This window comes from Oncorhynchus clarkii, chromosome 25 (assembly GCF_045791955.1).
Source record: "Oncorhynchus clarkii lewisi isolate Uvic-CL-2024 chromosome 25, UVic_Ocla_1.0, whole genome shotgun sequence".
Lineage (NCBI taxonomy): Eukaryota > Metazoa > Chordata > Actinopteri > Salmoniformes > Salmonidae > Oncorhynchus > Oncorhynchus clarkii.
In genome coordinates, this window is record NC_092171.1 from 42,755,034 (window position 1) to 42,771,542 (window position 16,509).

Genomic DNA, 16,509 nt, shown 5'->3' on the forward strand with positions numbered 1-16,509 from the left:
AAAACAATAATTCATCTGAAAGATGGTAAAAATATCAGTTATGATTATTATAAAAACGACATTGACCACAATGCACCATTGAACGTTACCCTTTCAATGCCCGTATATAAATATCTAACATATTATTTCGGTTTTAACCACAATTTTTTTAAACCATTATTCATATTAGAAGTATTCAACATACACTGCTGTCATACATTTTAAGTTACTTTGATTTTAAAAGCATGTACTTGACATTTTATTCGTGATAATTGGGCAGGATATTCACTTCAGGCAGGCAGTGACGCTAGACATGTGACACACGATCACCAGAATGCGGAAAGAGTCCCGAGGATCTTGTTAGGGGGTTTACGGTTTTATCAACAAAGCGTATAAGCGGCAATTAAACAGTTTAATGTTCTAGTATTTGGGCGTTTGTGTTATCAAGAAAGAAACGGACAATTGAAAACACAAATCCTGCTGCTAAAATAAAAGCAAAATGTCATCGGAAGAGTTTGAAAAGCTGCAAGAGATCTTCAAATCCCTTTATGACGAACTGAAGTTGATGCCTGACAGATTACTGAAATGTCAAGGAGGTAAAAAAAAACAGTTGAATTTACATCTGTAAATATGTATTTTGCATTCTAAATATCTCTCCAATCCACTACCATTAGCTGACTCCCCCCCCCCCCACACCCTGTTGTCTTGCTTTAGTTTTACTTCTGCTTAGCCGCCCACTGCTGTTAAATGTCCAAAATATGATATATGATATTAAATGTCCAATTATAAACTGGGTGGTTCGAGCCCTGAATGCTGATTAGCCGACAGCCGTGGAATATCAGACCGTATACCACGGGTATGACAAAACGTTTATTTGTACTGCTCTAATTTACATTGGTAACCAGTTTAACCAATTAAGGCACCTCTGGGGTTTGTGATATATGGCCAATATACCACGGCTATGGGCTGTGTCCAGGCACTCCGTGTTACGTCGTGCTTAAGAACAACCCTTAGCCGTGGTATATTGGCCATATACCACCCCCCGGGCCTTATGGCTTAATTATAAGAGGAGGTTGCAAGGCCGAGCAGATGAGTGTCGTCAACAACATTGTCGTGAGCAACAATAGTGGAATTGGCGGTTCGTCTTCAAAATAAAGTCCTCCCCATTTGAAACTGATGCAAACAGGTGAAACATAGTCTTGCCACACTTGGACGAGATAATGCTAAACAAGGTTGGAATGTTGTTTATAAAAATTCAACAAAAGACAGTTTTTGTTAATTTGACAAACACAAAATCTGTTTAAATCGCACGTTGGATGTATAGACTTTGCATTGGGGGAATACATACACTATATACATGACAAAGGATGTGGACACCTGTCAAATTAGTGGATTTGGATATGTCATCCACTGGTGCATAAAATCGAGTACACAGTCATGCTGTAGAATTGCCTTACTGAATAGCTCATTTGACTTTCAACTTGGCACCGTCGTAGGATGCCACCTTTCCAACAAGTCAGTTGGTCAGAATTATGCCCTGCTAGAACTGCCCCGGTCAACTATAAGTGCTTTTATTGTGAAGTGGAAATGTCTAGGAGCAACAATGGCTCAGCAGCGAAGTGGTAGGCCACACAAGCTAGAAGAAAAATAAATGCACGCCTATTAAGACGAGGTGCTGGCTAGCGGAGTAGAAACTTGAAAATAAAAGAGAGCCGCACACTCTAGGAGCTCAGATGCAAAAATGTAATTACCAATGTTTCGACAGCCAAGCTGTCTTCATCAGGGTATAATCACAAACACTATGGGATGACTCGTTTATCAAAAGACACAGTTGTCTGTAATCATGGCCAAGAGTGGCCTAATATCATTGGCTAATAATCAAATATTAAAATGTCATACAAAGAACAGCATACAAACAACAAATGGATAGCATAGATTAGTTTAACTACACAAGTTTATAAACAATTACAATGGCAAAGGGGTGTCTGGCCAGGTGTGATGTTGTTGATGTTAAAAAGATAGACAGTAGCGTGTGATGAGTTTTAAAAAAAAAAAGGGGGTCATTGCAGATAGTCCAGGTAGCGACTTGGTTAACTATTTAGAATAAAATGACTAGGCAACAGGATCGATAATAAACAGTAGCAGCAGCAGCGTATGTGATGAGTCAAAAGAGTTTGTACAAAAAGGGTCAATGCAGGTAGTCCGGGTAGCCATTTTATTCAGCTATTTAGCATTCTTGTTTAGATGTCTCATGACTTGGGGGTAGAAGCTGTTCAGGGTCCTGTTGGCTACAGACTTGGTGTGTCAGTACCACTTGCTTGGCAGTAGCAGAGAGAACAGGCTATGACTTGGGGGTAGAAGCTGTTCAGGGTCCTGTTGGTTCCAGACTTGGTGTGTCGATACCACTTGACATGCGGAAGCAGAGAGAACAGTCTATGACTTGGGTGGCTGGGGTCTTTGACAATTTTTAGGTCCTTCCTCTGACACCGCCTGGTATAGAGGTCCTGGATGGCAACCAGTGATTACTGGGCCGTACACACTAGCTCTATAGCGCCTTGCGGTCAGATGCCAAACCAAGAAATGATGCAACCAGTCAAGATCCTGTCAACTGTAGAACTTTCCGAGGATCTGATGGCACATGCCAAATCTTTTCGGCCTCCTGAGGGGCAAGAGGCGTTGTCGTGCTCTCTTCACGACTGTGTTGGTGTGTTTGGACCATGGTAGGTCCTTAAGTGATGTGGTCTGTCTCCACTACAGATCTGTCGATCTCAATGGGGGCGTGCTCAGCCTTCCTTTTTCCTGTTGTCCACAATCTGCTCCTTTGTCTTGCTGACGTTGAGGGATAGATGGCAGGTCTCTGACCTCCCTATAGGCTTTCATTGGTGATCAGGCCTACCACCGTTGTGGCATCTGCAAACTTAATGATGGTGTTTGAGTCGTGTTTGGCCACGAAGTCACGGGTGAACAGGGAATACAGGAAGGGACTAAGCACTCACCCCTGAGGGGCCCCCTTCATTTCATGGACCATCCAGATCCATAGGTAAGGCTCTACGTTGCAAAAGGATTGTCCAATACTCACAATAGACTGAATAGTGAGGTGATTTCCCAAAGTTAATGTCCTGCAAGAAGAGCTACGACACTGATATTTGTGTAAACCCTTCGCAGTTATGATCTGTGAGTGTCACTGAGTAGACTGATACCTCATTTCATGGACCCAAGGTCCAGTGAGAAGGATGTACATTGCAATATAATTATGTCCCCTTTGCAAATCTGAAGTCTATAAATCCACAGTGCTATTTCAACAGATTATTTTTTAATGGCAAGGAACTCCACACTGTCGTTTCCCACCTGGACAAAATGCATTTCCCACCTGGACAAAAGGCATTGACTACAGCTCAGCGTTCAACACCGTAGTGCCCACGAAGCTCATCGTTAAGGTAAGGATCCTGGGACTAAACACCTCCCTCTGCAACTGGATCCTAGACTTCCTGACAGGCTGCCCCCAGGTGGTAAGGGTTTGTAACAACACGTCTGCCACGCTGATCCTCAACACTGGGGCCCCTCAGGGGTGTGTACTTAGTCGTAGTAGAGTAGTACTTAGTAGTAGAGCGGGTCGGGAGTTTATAGTTCCTTGGTGTCCACATCACCAACAAACTATCACGGTCCAAACACACCTAGATAGTTGTGAAGAGGGCATAACAAAACCTTTTCCCCCTCAGGAGACTGAAAAGATTTGGCATGGGTCCCCTGATCCTCAAAAAGTTATACAGCTGCACCATCGAGAGCATCCTGACCGGTGGCATCACCACCTTTTTATGGCAACTGCTCGGCATCTGACCGCAAGAGGGTAGTGCGTACGGCCCACTACATCACTGGGGCTAAGCTTCCTGCCATCCAGGACCTCTATACCAGGCGGTGTCAGAGGGTAGTGCGTACGGCCCACTACATCACTAAGGGCTAAGCTTTCTGCCGTCCAGGACCTATATAATAAGCGGTGTCTGAGGATAGCTCATAAAATTGTCAGAGACTTCAGCCACCCTAGTCATAGACTGTTCTCTATGCCACCGCACAGCAAGTCTTACCGGAGCACCATGTTGAGGTGGTGGTAACAGGTCACAGCCCTCTGACCCCCTGTTGAGGTGGTGGTAGAGGACCAACAACAGGACAATCACTGTCATTAGCACTAATATCTTAATCATGCTATGCTAGCAGGATAACACAGGCCACCACTAACCCGTCTCCCTCACAGAGAACAGAGGATTAAAAAAAAACGGCCAAAGAGCAGTGCGTCCTCCGAAACACAGCCCAGCCCACAGCCACACTGCTTCTTGACACAATGCCCACTTAACCCGGAAGCCAGCCGCACCAATGTGTCGGAGGAAACAACCGTACACCTGGCGACCGTGTCAGCGTGCACTGCTCCCGGCCCGCCACAGGAGACGCTAATGCGCGATGGGACAAGGACATCCCCTCCCCTAACCCGGACGACGCAGGGCCAATTGTACGCCGCCCCATGGGTCTCTCGGTCGCAGTCTGATGTGACAGAGTCTGGACTCGAACCCAGAATCTCTAGTGACACAGCTAACACTGTTACTTTTTTATAATTTTTTAAAACTTTTGTTTATTTGGTAAATATTTTCTTAGCTCTTCTTGAACTGCACTGTTGGTTAAGGGCTTGTAAAGTAAGCATTTCACGGTAAGGTCTACTACACCTGTTGTATTCAGCATTTCACGGTAAGGCCTACTACACCTGTTGTATTCAGCGCATGTGAGAAATATAGTTTTTATTTTATTTTGAAGGAAACAAAACACAGTGGATTTAAATAATTTTATGAAAACAACCCTGATGTTGGAAACAAACATTATTATATTGTAATCCACAGTCACATCTATTTAAATTAAATCTATTCCAAGATGTAGAAAAGTTGTTATTTTATTTTTACCATGGGGGGAAATAAAAACATTGCGATACTGATATTGTCCAAGCCCTACTACAATGCTGTCATAATTCCACTATTTGTATCCGTTTGCATCAGTTTCAACGGGAGACTTTTATTTTGAAGGCGAGCCGCTATTCCACTAGTGTTGCTCAAGCTAATGTTGTTCATGACACATTGGTGCCTAGGTATGCTTGCATATCATAATGAACATTAGAAAAATATTTTTCTATCAAAGTAAACACCAAACAAAACAGTGCAGCTCAGCCTTTTTAAAAAACATAAATAAATTGAATACAGGAGGTGTTCCTGTTTTTACAGAGGAGAAGAAGAGGTTGGTGCGAACTTTTGACGAAAGACACGGAGAGGCCGTGGAAGTGGTAAGCGGCCATTTTGTATTTTATTGTATATGTTACACTTGGGGGGAAAAGCGATCTGTCGCAATTCTCATCTGTATCGATTTATAGCTATAAAAACAAATTCTAGCAGATTATTCTAAATGTCCGTCGGCTGGTACTAGTGATCTGGCAGTGAAACACAGTAGATAGTAAACCTGATCGGTTGTTGTTTACTAATTAAACCTTGGATCAGATGGAAATGCTACTGGCATAGAGTTTAAGGAATGAACTAGTACTACAATAACATGGGTTAACATTTCACAATTGAACTGTTTTTATTGAACAATAGTGTATTAATCCATATGAGATTAGTGTTTTTTCTTCAGTACCCAACATCTGGCCACCCCACATAGCCTGGTTCCTCTCTAGGTTTCTTCCTAGGTTTTGGCCTTTCTAGGGAGTTTTTCCTAGCCACCGTGCTTCTACACCTGCATTGCTTGCTGTTTGGGGTTTTAGGCTGGGTTTCTGTACAGCACTTTGAGATATCAGCTGATGTACGAAGGGCTATATAAATACATTTGATTTGATCTCCTGTGTGTGTGTCACTCACACTCTCTCACACACACACACACACATATATATATATATATATATATATATATATATATATATATATATATATATATATATATATATATCTTGACCCAGTACAGCCTCAGAGGAAGGGCCACTTCAAGGAGCCAGGTCCTCCCAGGGTTTCTCCGCAGGGCCCGACCAATAGGGAGTTTTAGCCACTGGCCGCCGTACACCGTCCCAAACACTGTCCAAGGAGTAGAGGCTGGGCCCATGAAGTACCAATTTACCCCGTTTTCCGTCACCAGATCGGAGAGTTTTATTTTTATATATATATATTTTATATTTTTATAAATATATATTTTATATATATATTATATATATTTTATATATATTTTATATATATATATTTTATATATATTTTATATATATATATTTTATATATATTTTATATATATATATTTTATATATATTTTATATATATATATTTTATATATATATATTTTATATATATATATATATATATATATATATATTATATATATATATATATATATTTTATATATATATATATATATATATATTATATATATATATATATATATATATATATATATATATATATATATATATATATATATATTTTTATATATATATATATATATATATATATATATATATATATATATATATTTTATATATATATATATATATATATATTTTATATATATATATATATATATATATATATATATTTTATATATATATATATATATATTTTATATATATATATATATATATATATTTTATATATATTTTATATATATATATATATATATATATATATATTTTATATATATATATATATATATTTTATATATATATATATATATATATATATATATATATATATATATATATATTTTATATATATATATTTTATATTTTATATATATTTTAAATATATATATTTTATATATATATATATATACTCATTCATTCATACATACACGCATTAGGTTGCAAAGGCTGGAGCCGAGGGCAGCTATAATGTCATTTTTAGAGGGGTATGAAATGTTTCTCCTGGTGAATCTCCAGCTGCAGGGGATGGAGCAGGAGTTGATCGGTGTTCCCTCGTCCTACCGGAACGCCATGTCCACCAGGCTGCGTCTGTTCCGCAGAGACCTGGGGAAGCTCCAGAGAGAGGTGAAGAGCTCTGACCTGTCCTCCACCTCCTCTACCCGGCCAGCAGAGGGCGCCTACGGCATCTACTCCTCTCAGAACGAACACAGCGTGAGTCTAGACTGACTTACGTTGGTTCAAGGAGGGTAAAGTTGCCCCTAGAGACACTGATCTGGGGTCAATTTAGCATTTTGTTATTTAATAATGGTTAAGGTTAGAATTGAAGGAAGGGAAGCTGATCCTAGATCTGTACCTAGAGGGAGCTGTTTACATACACCATCCATTCACCCAGTTTTATTTGATTTGATTTATTTCACCTTTTATTTAACCAGGCAAACTAGTTGAGAAAAAGTTCTCATTTACAACTGCGACCTGACCAAGATAAAAGCAAAGCAGTGCGACAGAAAAAACACAACAACAACAACAACAACAGAGTTACACATGGAGTAAACAAGTGTACAGTAGCCTTACAGTAGGATGAGTGGTGTCAGTTACAACTGGTAGTGGCTTTCCGTGCAGGTATTGATTGATTATTAATTGATTGATTTTATATTATCTGTTTGTTTTCAGACCCAGCTTCAGTCTCAGAGGGCCTTGCTGATCCAGGGACACGAGCACCTGAACAACGCCAGTCAGAGTATAGAGAGGAGTCAGCGCATCGCCGCAGAGACAGACCAGATCGGCGTGGACATCATCGAGGAGCTGGGAGAGCAGAGAGAACAGCTGGACCGCACCAGAGACAGGGTGAGTGGGATTGGGACGCTCTGGAGACACAAGGCTCTGATTGGGAAGCTCTGGAGACATAAGGCTCTGAGTGGGAAGCTCTGGAGACATACAGTGGGGCAAAAAAGTATTTAGTCAGCCACCAATTGTGCAAGTTCTCCCACTTAAAAAGACGAGAGAGGCCTGTAATTTTCATTATAGGTACACTTCAACTATGACAGACAAAATGAGATGAAAAAAAATCCAGAAAATCACATTGTAGGATTTTTAATGAATTTATTTGCAAATGATGAGATGATATGGACAGATATGAGATGATATGGACAGATATGAGATGATATGAACAGATATGAGATGATATAGACAGATATGAGATGATATAGACAGATATGAGATGATATGGACAGATATGAGATGATATGGACAGATATGAGATGATATGGACAGATATGAGATGATATGGACAGATATGAGATGATATAGACAGATATGAGATGATATGGACAGATCCTAGATCAGAATGAGATGATATGGACAGATATGAGATGATATGGACAGATATGAGATGATATGAACAGATCTTAGATCAGAATGAGATGATATAGACAGATATGAGATGATATGGACAGATCCTAGATAATAATGAATGAGATATGGTGGATTGCTCCTCCTCAACACTGGTTGTCTATCCAGACTTGTCAGATCATTAAATATAAAAGGGAGGGAGCAAATTGAGACTTTCTTGGAATCATAACCGTCAAAGAGTTTTTGAAAAGAGAAGATGTTGAATTCTGATGACCTGTTGTTGTCTTTCGTTGTTGTGTTCCACCTGTTAGCTGGTCAACACTGGGGAGAACCTCAGCCGGAGCAGGAAGATCCTACGAGCCATGTCTCGACGGTGAGTCAGATGGGTGTGCGGACAACGCTGTTACGCTATGGTCCATGTCCTCATGTTAGTGTAAAAATGGCGTCTGTATTTATACAGGTTATTCTAATTGTGAGAACTATTTATCAATAGAGGCCTTGCTTCTTCTTCAGTTTGTTGAATCTGTCCTCTGTCATTGAGTTGCTGTGTGTGTCTGTCCTTCCTGTTTTAGACTGATGACCAACAAGCTGTTGTTATCTGTCATCATTCTGATGGAGCTGGTCATACTGGGTGCAGTCGTCTACCTCAAGTTCTTCCGCAAGTAGTAGGTCTGCTGACGCATCAACGAGCAATACAGGTCGCAGCCAGCACTCAGCAAAGCTCTCCTCTCCCTGTCCTCTCTCTTCTCCCTGTCCTCTCTCCTCTCCCTGTCCTCTCTCCTCTCCCTGTCCTCTCTCCTCTCCCTTTCCTCTCTCCCTGTCCTCTGTCCTCTCTCCTCTCCTCTGTCCTCTCTCCTGTCCTCTCCTTGTCCTCTCCTCTCCCTGTCCTCTCTCCTCTCCCTGTCCTCTCTCCTCTCCCTGTCCTCTCTCCTCTCCCTGTCCTCTGTCCTCTCTCCTCTGTCCTCTCCTTGTCCTCTCCTCTCCCTGTCCTCTCCTCTCCCTGTCCTCTCCCCTGTCCTATCCTGTTCTCTCTCTTCTCTTCTCTTCGTCCTGTCTCCCCTGTCCACATATACCTCACTATGCTGTTCCTGACCTGAGCTAAACCACTAAACTCTTGCAATATATCCCTGGGGCTGGGGGAGTGCTCATGAGGACACAACATGGTTTTCTTGACTGAAGATAAGGAACAGTGTGAGGAAGAATGATCGTTTCTGTTCTTCAGGACGGGAGTGTAACCCGAGCCGCGTTTCAATCCAGGATGTATGGACCGAACCGAACGTTATATTAATACTGGACATTGATCTGATACAGACTTGTTAATGTACAATACGCTGTCGTCTGATCCAGGAGTGAACTCCCCTTGGTTCTGTTCACACTTTATCATGAAGAAGTTTCTGCAGTTGTTTATTTACTGACTGGAGTTGCTGTGTAGGATGGATTTTTTTTGTGCGTGTTTTTGTCTCAGGTCTGAGCGTTAAGGCCTCAAATCAATCCTACCCATGCTCCTTTACTCTTAGTCTCGACATAGAACTCTACTGCTGTAGGGCCCTTCCGAGTGGCGCAGTGGTCTAAGGCTCTGCATCGCAGTGCTAGCTGTGCCACTAGAGATTCTGGGTTCGAGTCCAGGCTTTGTCGCAGCCGGCCGCGACCGGAAGACCCATGGGACGGCGCACAATTGGCCCAGTGTCGTCCGGGTTAAGGGAGGGTTTGGCCGGCAGGGATGTCCTTGTCCCATCGCGCACTAGCGACTCCTGTTGTGGGCCCGGGTGCAATGCACGCTGACACGGTCGCCGACACATTGGTGCGATTGGCTTCCGGGTTAAGTGTGGGCGTTGTGGCTGGGTCGTGTTTCCCAGGACGCACGGCTCTCGACCTTCTCGTCTCCCGAGTCTGTACGGGAGTTGCAGCGATGAGACAAGACTGTAACTACCAATTGGGGAGGAAAAAATGATGTAAAATAAATAAATATAAATAAATAAATATGAACACTACTGCTTATGCTGCTGTTATGACAACACCTTGAGGACTGAGCAGTTGAAGGATTCATCCCATGCTAACTTTGTGAACTACTCATAGTCTTTCATTGAAATGCATGAAATTAAAATATGCGTTCTTCATTAATGAATTCTCTCTATAGAAATACCCGTTGACATGTACTAACAATAACAAAAAGTAATTGATATAAATGTGGTTTCTAAATGTATTTTTGTGTGGCGTTTTATCTTTGGTACGGTCTCTCTGTGGCCAACGCTGAGAAGATGAAAGAAGGAGAGGTTAGGGACTGAGGGGGAGGGGTTAGGGACTGAGGGGGAGGGGGTTAGGGACTGAGGGGGAGGGGGTTAGGGACTGAGGGGGAGGGGTTAGGGACTGAGGGGGGGGGTTAGGGACTTTAGGGACTGAGGGGGGTTGGGGACGGGGAGGTGTGGGGACTGAGGCGGAGGGGTTAGGGGTTGGGGACTGAGGGGGAGGGGTTGGGGACTGAGGGGGAGGGGTTAGGGACTGAGTTGGGAGGGGTTAGGGACTGAGTTGGGAGGGGTTAGGGACTGAGTTGGGAGGGGTTGGGGACTGAGGGGGAGGGGTTGGGGACAGAAATACTGATAACAAAAACATTCAGCATCGTTTTGAGACCAGGTTTTCAAAGGGCTGTAGTCAAACTTAACCTGTGCCAAAATAATATGAAAACAAATTCAAGTCATGTGTTTTATATTATTAAAATGTAGTATTAAAGTTAAGATAAGATAACCATTACATAATCTATCTGCAATATTAAAGCTAAGCTAACCATTACATGTGTCTGATAGACAGCCCACTACAGCATGTCTCTGATTGACAGCCCACTACAGCATGTCTCTGATAGACAGCCCACTACAGCATGTCTCTGATTGACAGCCCACTACAGCATGTCTCTGATAGACAGCCCACTACAGCATGTCTCTGTGTCTGATAGGCAGCCCACTACAGTTTTTCACATGTCAGAGGACACAGGTGTAGTGATTTACATACTGGACAGGGACAGAGGACACAGGTGTAGTGATTTACATACTGAACAGGGACAGAGGACACAGGTGTAGTGATTTATACACTGAACAGGGACAGAGGACACAGGTGTAGTGATTTATACACTGAACAGGGACAGAGGACTTGTCTGCTTGCTGATAACTCTAACAGGCTTGTAACTGGTTTGCCACCGGCATACCACCCTGCATCCCACTGCTGGCTTGCTTCTGAAGCTTAGCAGGGTTGGTCCTGGTCAGTTCCTGGATGGGAGACCAGATGCTGCTGGAAGTGGTGTTGGGGGGCCAGTAGGAGGCACTCTTTCCTCTGGTCTAAAAGAATATCCCAATACCCCAGGGCAGGGATTGGGGCCATTGCCCTGTATAGTGTGCCGTCTTTCGGATGGGATGTTAAACAGGTGTCCTGACTCTGTGGTCACTAGAGATCCCATGGTACTTATTGTTAGAGTAGGGGTGTTAACCCCGGTGTCCTGGCTAAATTCCAAATCTGACCCTCATACCATCATGGTCACTTAATCATCCCCAGTTTACAATTGGTTCATTCATCTCCCGTGTAACTATTAACCCATGTCGTTGCTGTTAATGAGAGTGTGTTCTCAGTCAACTTAACTGGTAAAATAAGGGTTAAAAAAAAAACATGTTGCAAGTGTCTAGTTGAGAACCCTTCACTTTTGTTTTGTTTTTTGTTGTTGTTGCAGAAATCAAAATGAAATAAAATATATATTGTAAATTCATATGGTGTGAAATAGTATTTTACAAGTGACATCTTTACTCGTTAATGCCATCTTTGTTGTACTTTTATTTTTTTAAATGTATTTTATTTATTTCACCTTTATTTAACCAGGTAGGCTAGTTGAGAACACCTTTAAACCAGGTAGGCCAGTTGAGAACACCTTTAAGGTAGTAGTTGAGAACACCTTTATTTAACCAGGTAGGCATTGTTGGTAGGCCAGTTGAGTGTCTAGTTGAGAACACCTTTATTTAACCAGGTAGGCTAGTTGAGAACACCTTTATTTAACCAGGTAGGCCAGTTGAGAACACCTTTATTTAACCAGGTAGGCTAGTTGAGAACACCTTTATTTAACCAGGTAGGCCAGTTGAGAACACCTTTATTTAACCAGGTAGGCTAGTTGAGAACACCTTTATTTAACCAGGTAGGCCAGTTGAGAACACCTTTATTTAACCAGGTTGGCTAGTTGAGAACAAGTTTGAGAACACCTTTATTTAACCAGGTAGGCTTACACCTTTACCAGGTAGCAACCTGGTAGGCTAGTTGAGAACACCTTTATTTAACCAGGTAGGCTAGTTGAGAACACCTTTATTTAACCAGGTAGGCTAGTTGAGAACACCTTTATTTAACCAGGTAGGCCAGTTGAGAACACCTTTATTTAACCAGGTAGGCTAGTTGAGAACACCTTTATATAACCAGGTAGGCTAGTTGAGAACACCTTTATTTAACCAGGTAGGCCAGTTGAGAACACCTTTATTTAACCAGGTAGGCTAGTTGAGAACACCTTTATTTAACCAGGTAGGCCAGTTGAGAACACCTTTATTTAACCAGGTAGGCTAGTTGAGAACACCTTTATTTAACCAGGTAGGCCAGTTGAGAACACCTTTATTTAACCAGGTAGGCTAGTTGAGAACACCTTTATTTAACCAGGTAGGCCAGTTGAGAACACCTTTATTTAACCAGGTTGGCTAGTTGAGAACAAGTTCTCATTTACAACTGCAACCTGGTCAAGATAAAAGCAGTTCGACACAAACAACAACAACAGAGTTACACATGGAGTAAAACAAACATACAGTCAATAATACAGTAGAAACAAGTCTATATACGATGTGAGCAAATGAGGTGAGATAAGGGAGGTAAAGGCAAAAAAAAGGCCATGGTGGCAAAGTAAATACAATATAGCAAGTAAAACACTGGAATGGTAGATTTGACATTAGATGAGTGTGCAAAGTAGAAATAATGGGGTGCAAAGGAGCAAAACTACAGTAGGGGAAGGTGTAGTTGTTTGGAAAGCTGGTGCTTAAAGCTAGTGAGGGAGATTAGTGTTTCCAGTTTGAGATTTTTGTAGTTTGTTCCAGTCATTGACAGCAGATGGAGTGCAATAGAGATTGCATCATCTGTGGATCTGTTGGGGCAGTATGCAAATTGGAGTGGGTCTAGGGGTTTCTGGGATAATGGTGTTGATGTGAACCATGACCAGCCTTTCAAAGCACTTCATGGCTACAGAGGTGAGTGCTACGGGTCGGTAGTCATTTAGACAGGTTACCTTGGCATTCTTGGGCACAGGCACTATGGTGGTCTGCATAAAACATGCTTGTATTATAGACTCGGACAGAGAGAGGTTGAAAATATCAGTGAAGACACTTGGTTGTTTGTCAGCACATGCTCTCAGTACACGTCCTGGTAATCCGTCTGGCCCTGCGGCCTTGTGAATGTTGACCTGTCTAAAGGTCTTACTCGCATAGGTTGTGGAGAGCGTGATCACACAGTCTTCCGGAACAGTTGGTGCTCTCATGCATGTTTCAGTGTTATTTGCCTCGAAGCGAGCATAGAAGTAGTTTAGCTCGTGTCACTGGGCAGCTCTCGGCTGTGCTTCTCTTCGTAGTCTGTCATGGTTTGCAAGCCCTGCCACATCCGACGAGCATCAGAGCCGGTGTAGTACGAATCGATCTTAGTCCTGTATTGATGCTTTGCCTGTTTGATGGTTCAAACAAGCTTGCAGGTTAGAGTCCTGCTCTTTGAAAGTGGCAGCTCTACCCTTTAGCTCAGCGCGGATGCTGCCTGTAACCCATGGCTTCTGGTTGGGGTATGTACGTACGGTCACTGAGGGGACGACTTCATCAATGCACTTATTGATGAAGCCAATGACACGTGGTGTACTCCTCAATGTCATTGGAGGAATCCCAGAACATATTCCAGTCTGTGCTGCAAAACAGTCCTGTAGCTTAGCATCTGCTTCATCTGACCACTTTTTTTATTGATCTAGTCACTGGTGCTTCGTGCTTTAATTTTTGCTTGTAAGCAGGAATCGGTAGGATGGAATTATGGTCAGATTTTCCAAATGGAGGGCGAGTGAGAGCTTTTGTGTCTCTGTGTGTGGAGTATAGGTGGTCCAGAGTTATTTTCCCTCTAGTTGCACATTTAATATGCTGATAGAAATTTGGTAAAACAAATGTACTTTTCCCTGCATTAAAGTCCCCCAGGCCACTAGGGGCGCTACCTCTGGATGAGCATTTTCTTGTTTGCTTATGGCGGAATACAGCTCATTCAATGCGGTCTTGGTGCCAGCCTCTGACTGTGGTGGTATGTAAAACAGCTACAAAGAATACAGATGAAAACTCTCTCGGTAGGTAGTGTGGTCTACAGCTTATCATGAGAAACTCTACCTCGGGCGAGCAATAGCTCCTATGCGGAGGTCATCCGTTCACCCACACCGCATCTCACAAAGGCAGTTGGCACCAAAAAGGACAAATGTCCATTGCTCGTGTTTCTTGGCCCAAGTAAGTCTCTTCTTCCTATTGGTGTCCTTTAGTAGTGGTTTCTTTGCAGCAATTTGTTCATGAAGGCCTGATTCACACAGTCTCCTCTGAACAGTTGATGTTGAGATGTGTCTGTTACTTGAAGTCTGAAGCATTTATTTGGGCTGCAATTTCTGAGGTTGGTAACTCTGATGAACTTATCCTCTGCAGCAGAGGTAACTCTGGGTCTTCCTTTCCTGTGGCGGTCCTCATGAGAGCCAGTTTCATCATAGCACTTGATCATTTTTTGGGGACTGCACTTGAAGAAACTTTCAAAGTTCTTGAAATGTTCCGTATTGACTGACCTTCATGTCTTAACGTAATGATGGACTGTCGTTTCTCTTTGCTTATTGGAGCTGTTCTTGCCATAATATGGACTTGGTCTTTTACCAAATAAGGCTATCTTCTGTATACCCCCCTACCTTGTCACAACACAACTGATTAGCTCAAAAGCATTGAGGAAAGAAATTCCACTAATTATTTTAAGAAGGCACACCTGTTAATTGAAATGCATGTATGTATGCATTTATGGTGATCCTGTGCTGTGGTTTGTTGAGATGCAAAACACATTTCCCCGAAAGGGACACAATACAGAAATGATTATTATTCAGCTGAAGGGCTGGAATGGAGGCACACAGACTGCTCTCTCCCTATTTACAATAGACCTTGATGCAAGACTAGAACCAACGAGACTTGCTCTGCCAGTGTCACAATGGAGACCACAAAGCAAAACACACAGACTGATTTCATTGTGGAAGACTAATTATATATATATATATATTATTTAAAAGACAGTCATTCAGTGGGCATGTCAAAAAGGCATTTGTTATATTTAGTAAATAAAATAGTTATTTCACTCAGCATTTACCATACAGCCATTACACACACTAATTTTAACTTATTAAAAATGAACTGGTCATTTAATACGGACTAAAATAACACAGTAAATACCCCAACATAGATTCATAATAGTCATTATTAACTACTACAAATACCCCAACATAGATTCATAATAGTCATTATTAACTACTACAAAACACAATCCTTCTAGACAAAAACAAATGACATCAAACCCCACATCTGCTCCTAGAGTGCAAACGCATCACTACGACAACTCAACTGGCACAGCCACTAGCTCGAGCTGAGGTATTTGTGTTTCCAAACCACACTATGGTCACATTAGTATTATCATTTTATTTCGTTACAACCCTGTTATATTTCAGAGCTTCAGGATCCAGTCATGAGCAATACTGAGTTTTAGTGTTCGCCTGTGGGGCATACCACCGATCACCGCCTGTGGGGCATACCACCGATCACCGCCTGTGGGGCATACCACCGATCACCGCCTGTGGGGCATACCACCGATCACCGCCTGTGGGGCATACCACCGATCACCGCCTGTGGGGCATACCACCGATCACCGCCTGTGGGGCATACCACCGATCACCGCCTGTGGGGCATACCACCGATCACCGCCTGTGGGGCATACCACCGATCACCGCCTGTGGGGCATACCACCGATCACCGCCTGTGGGGCATACCACCGATCACCGCCTGTGGGGCATACCACCGATCACCGCCTGTGGGGCATACCACCGATCACCGCCTGTGGGGCATACCACCGATCACCGCCTGTGGGGCATACCACCGATCACCGCCTGTGGGGCATACCACCGATCACCGCCTGTGGCGCATACCACCGATCATCGC

The 16,509-nt window shown here is 42.6% G+C and overlaps 1 protein-coding gene across 1 annotated transcript; it reads left to right on the forward strand.

Annotated features, from left to right (window-relative positions):
- The first annotated feature begins 288 nt into the window (after positions 1 to 288).
- LOC139383439 (vesicle transport through interaction with t-SNAREs 1B) lies at positions 289 to 10,460 on the forward strand. The gene is made up of 6 exons (XM_071127987.1): positions 289 to 575; positions 5,238 to 5,296; positions 6,926 to 7,120; positions 7,580 to 7,753; positions 8,569 to 8,630; positions 8,830 to 10,460. The coding sequence occupies exons 1-6, from the start codon at positions 479 to 481 to the stop codon at positions 8,921 to 8,923; spliced, it is 681 nt and encodes a 226-aa protein (XP_070984088.1). The 5' UTR covers positions 289 to 478; the 3' UTR covers positions 8,924 to 10,460.
- Positions 10,461 to 16,509: the final 6,049 nt, after the last annotated feature.

Excerpts from the sequence above, each read along its gene's own strand:
- LOC139383439 (XM_071127987.1), top strand. The coding sequence starts at position 479 with ATGTCATCGGAAGAGTTTGAAAAGCTGCAAGAGATCTTCAAATCCCTT. Across the intron at positions 576-5,237 it reads ATTACTGAAATGTCAAGGAG|AGGAGAAGAAGAGGTTGGTG; the intron begins GTAAAAAAAAAC and ends CTGTTTTTACAG. Across the intron at positions 7,754-8,568 it reads TGGACCGCACCAGAGACAGG|CTGGTCAACACTGGGGAGAA; the intron begins GTGAGTGGGATT and ends TCCACCTGTTAG.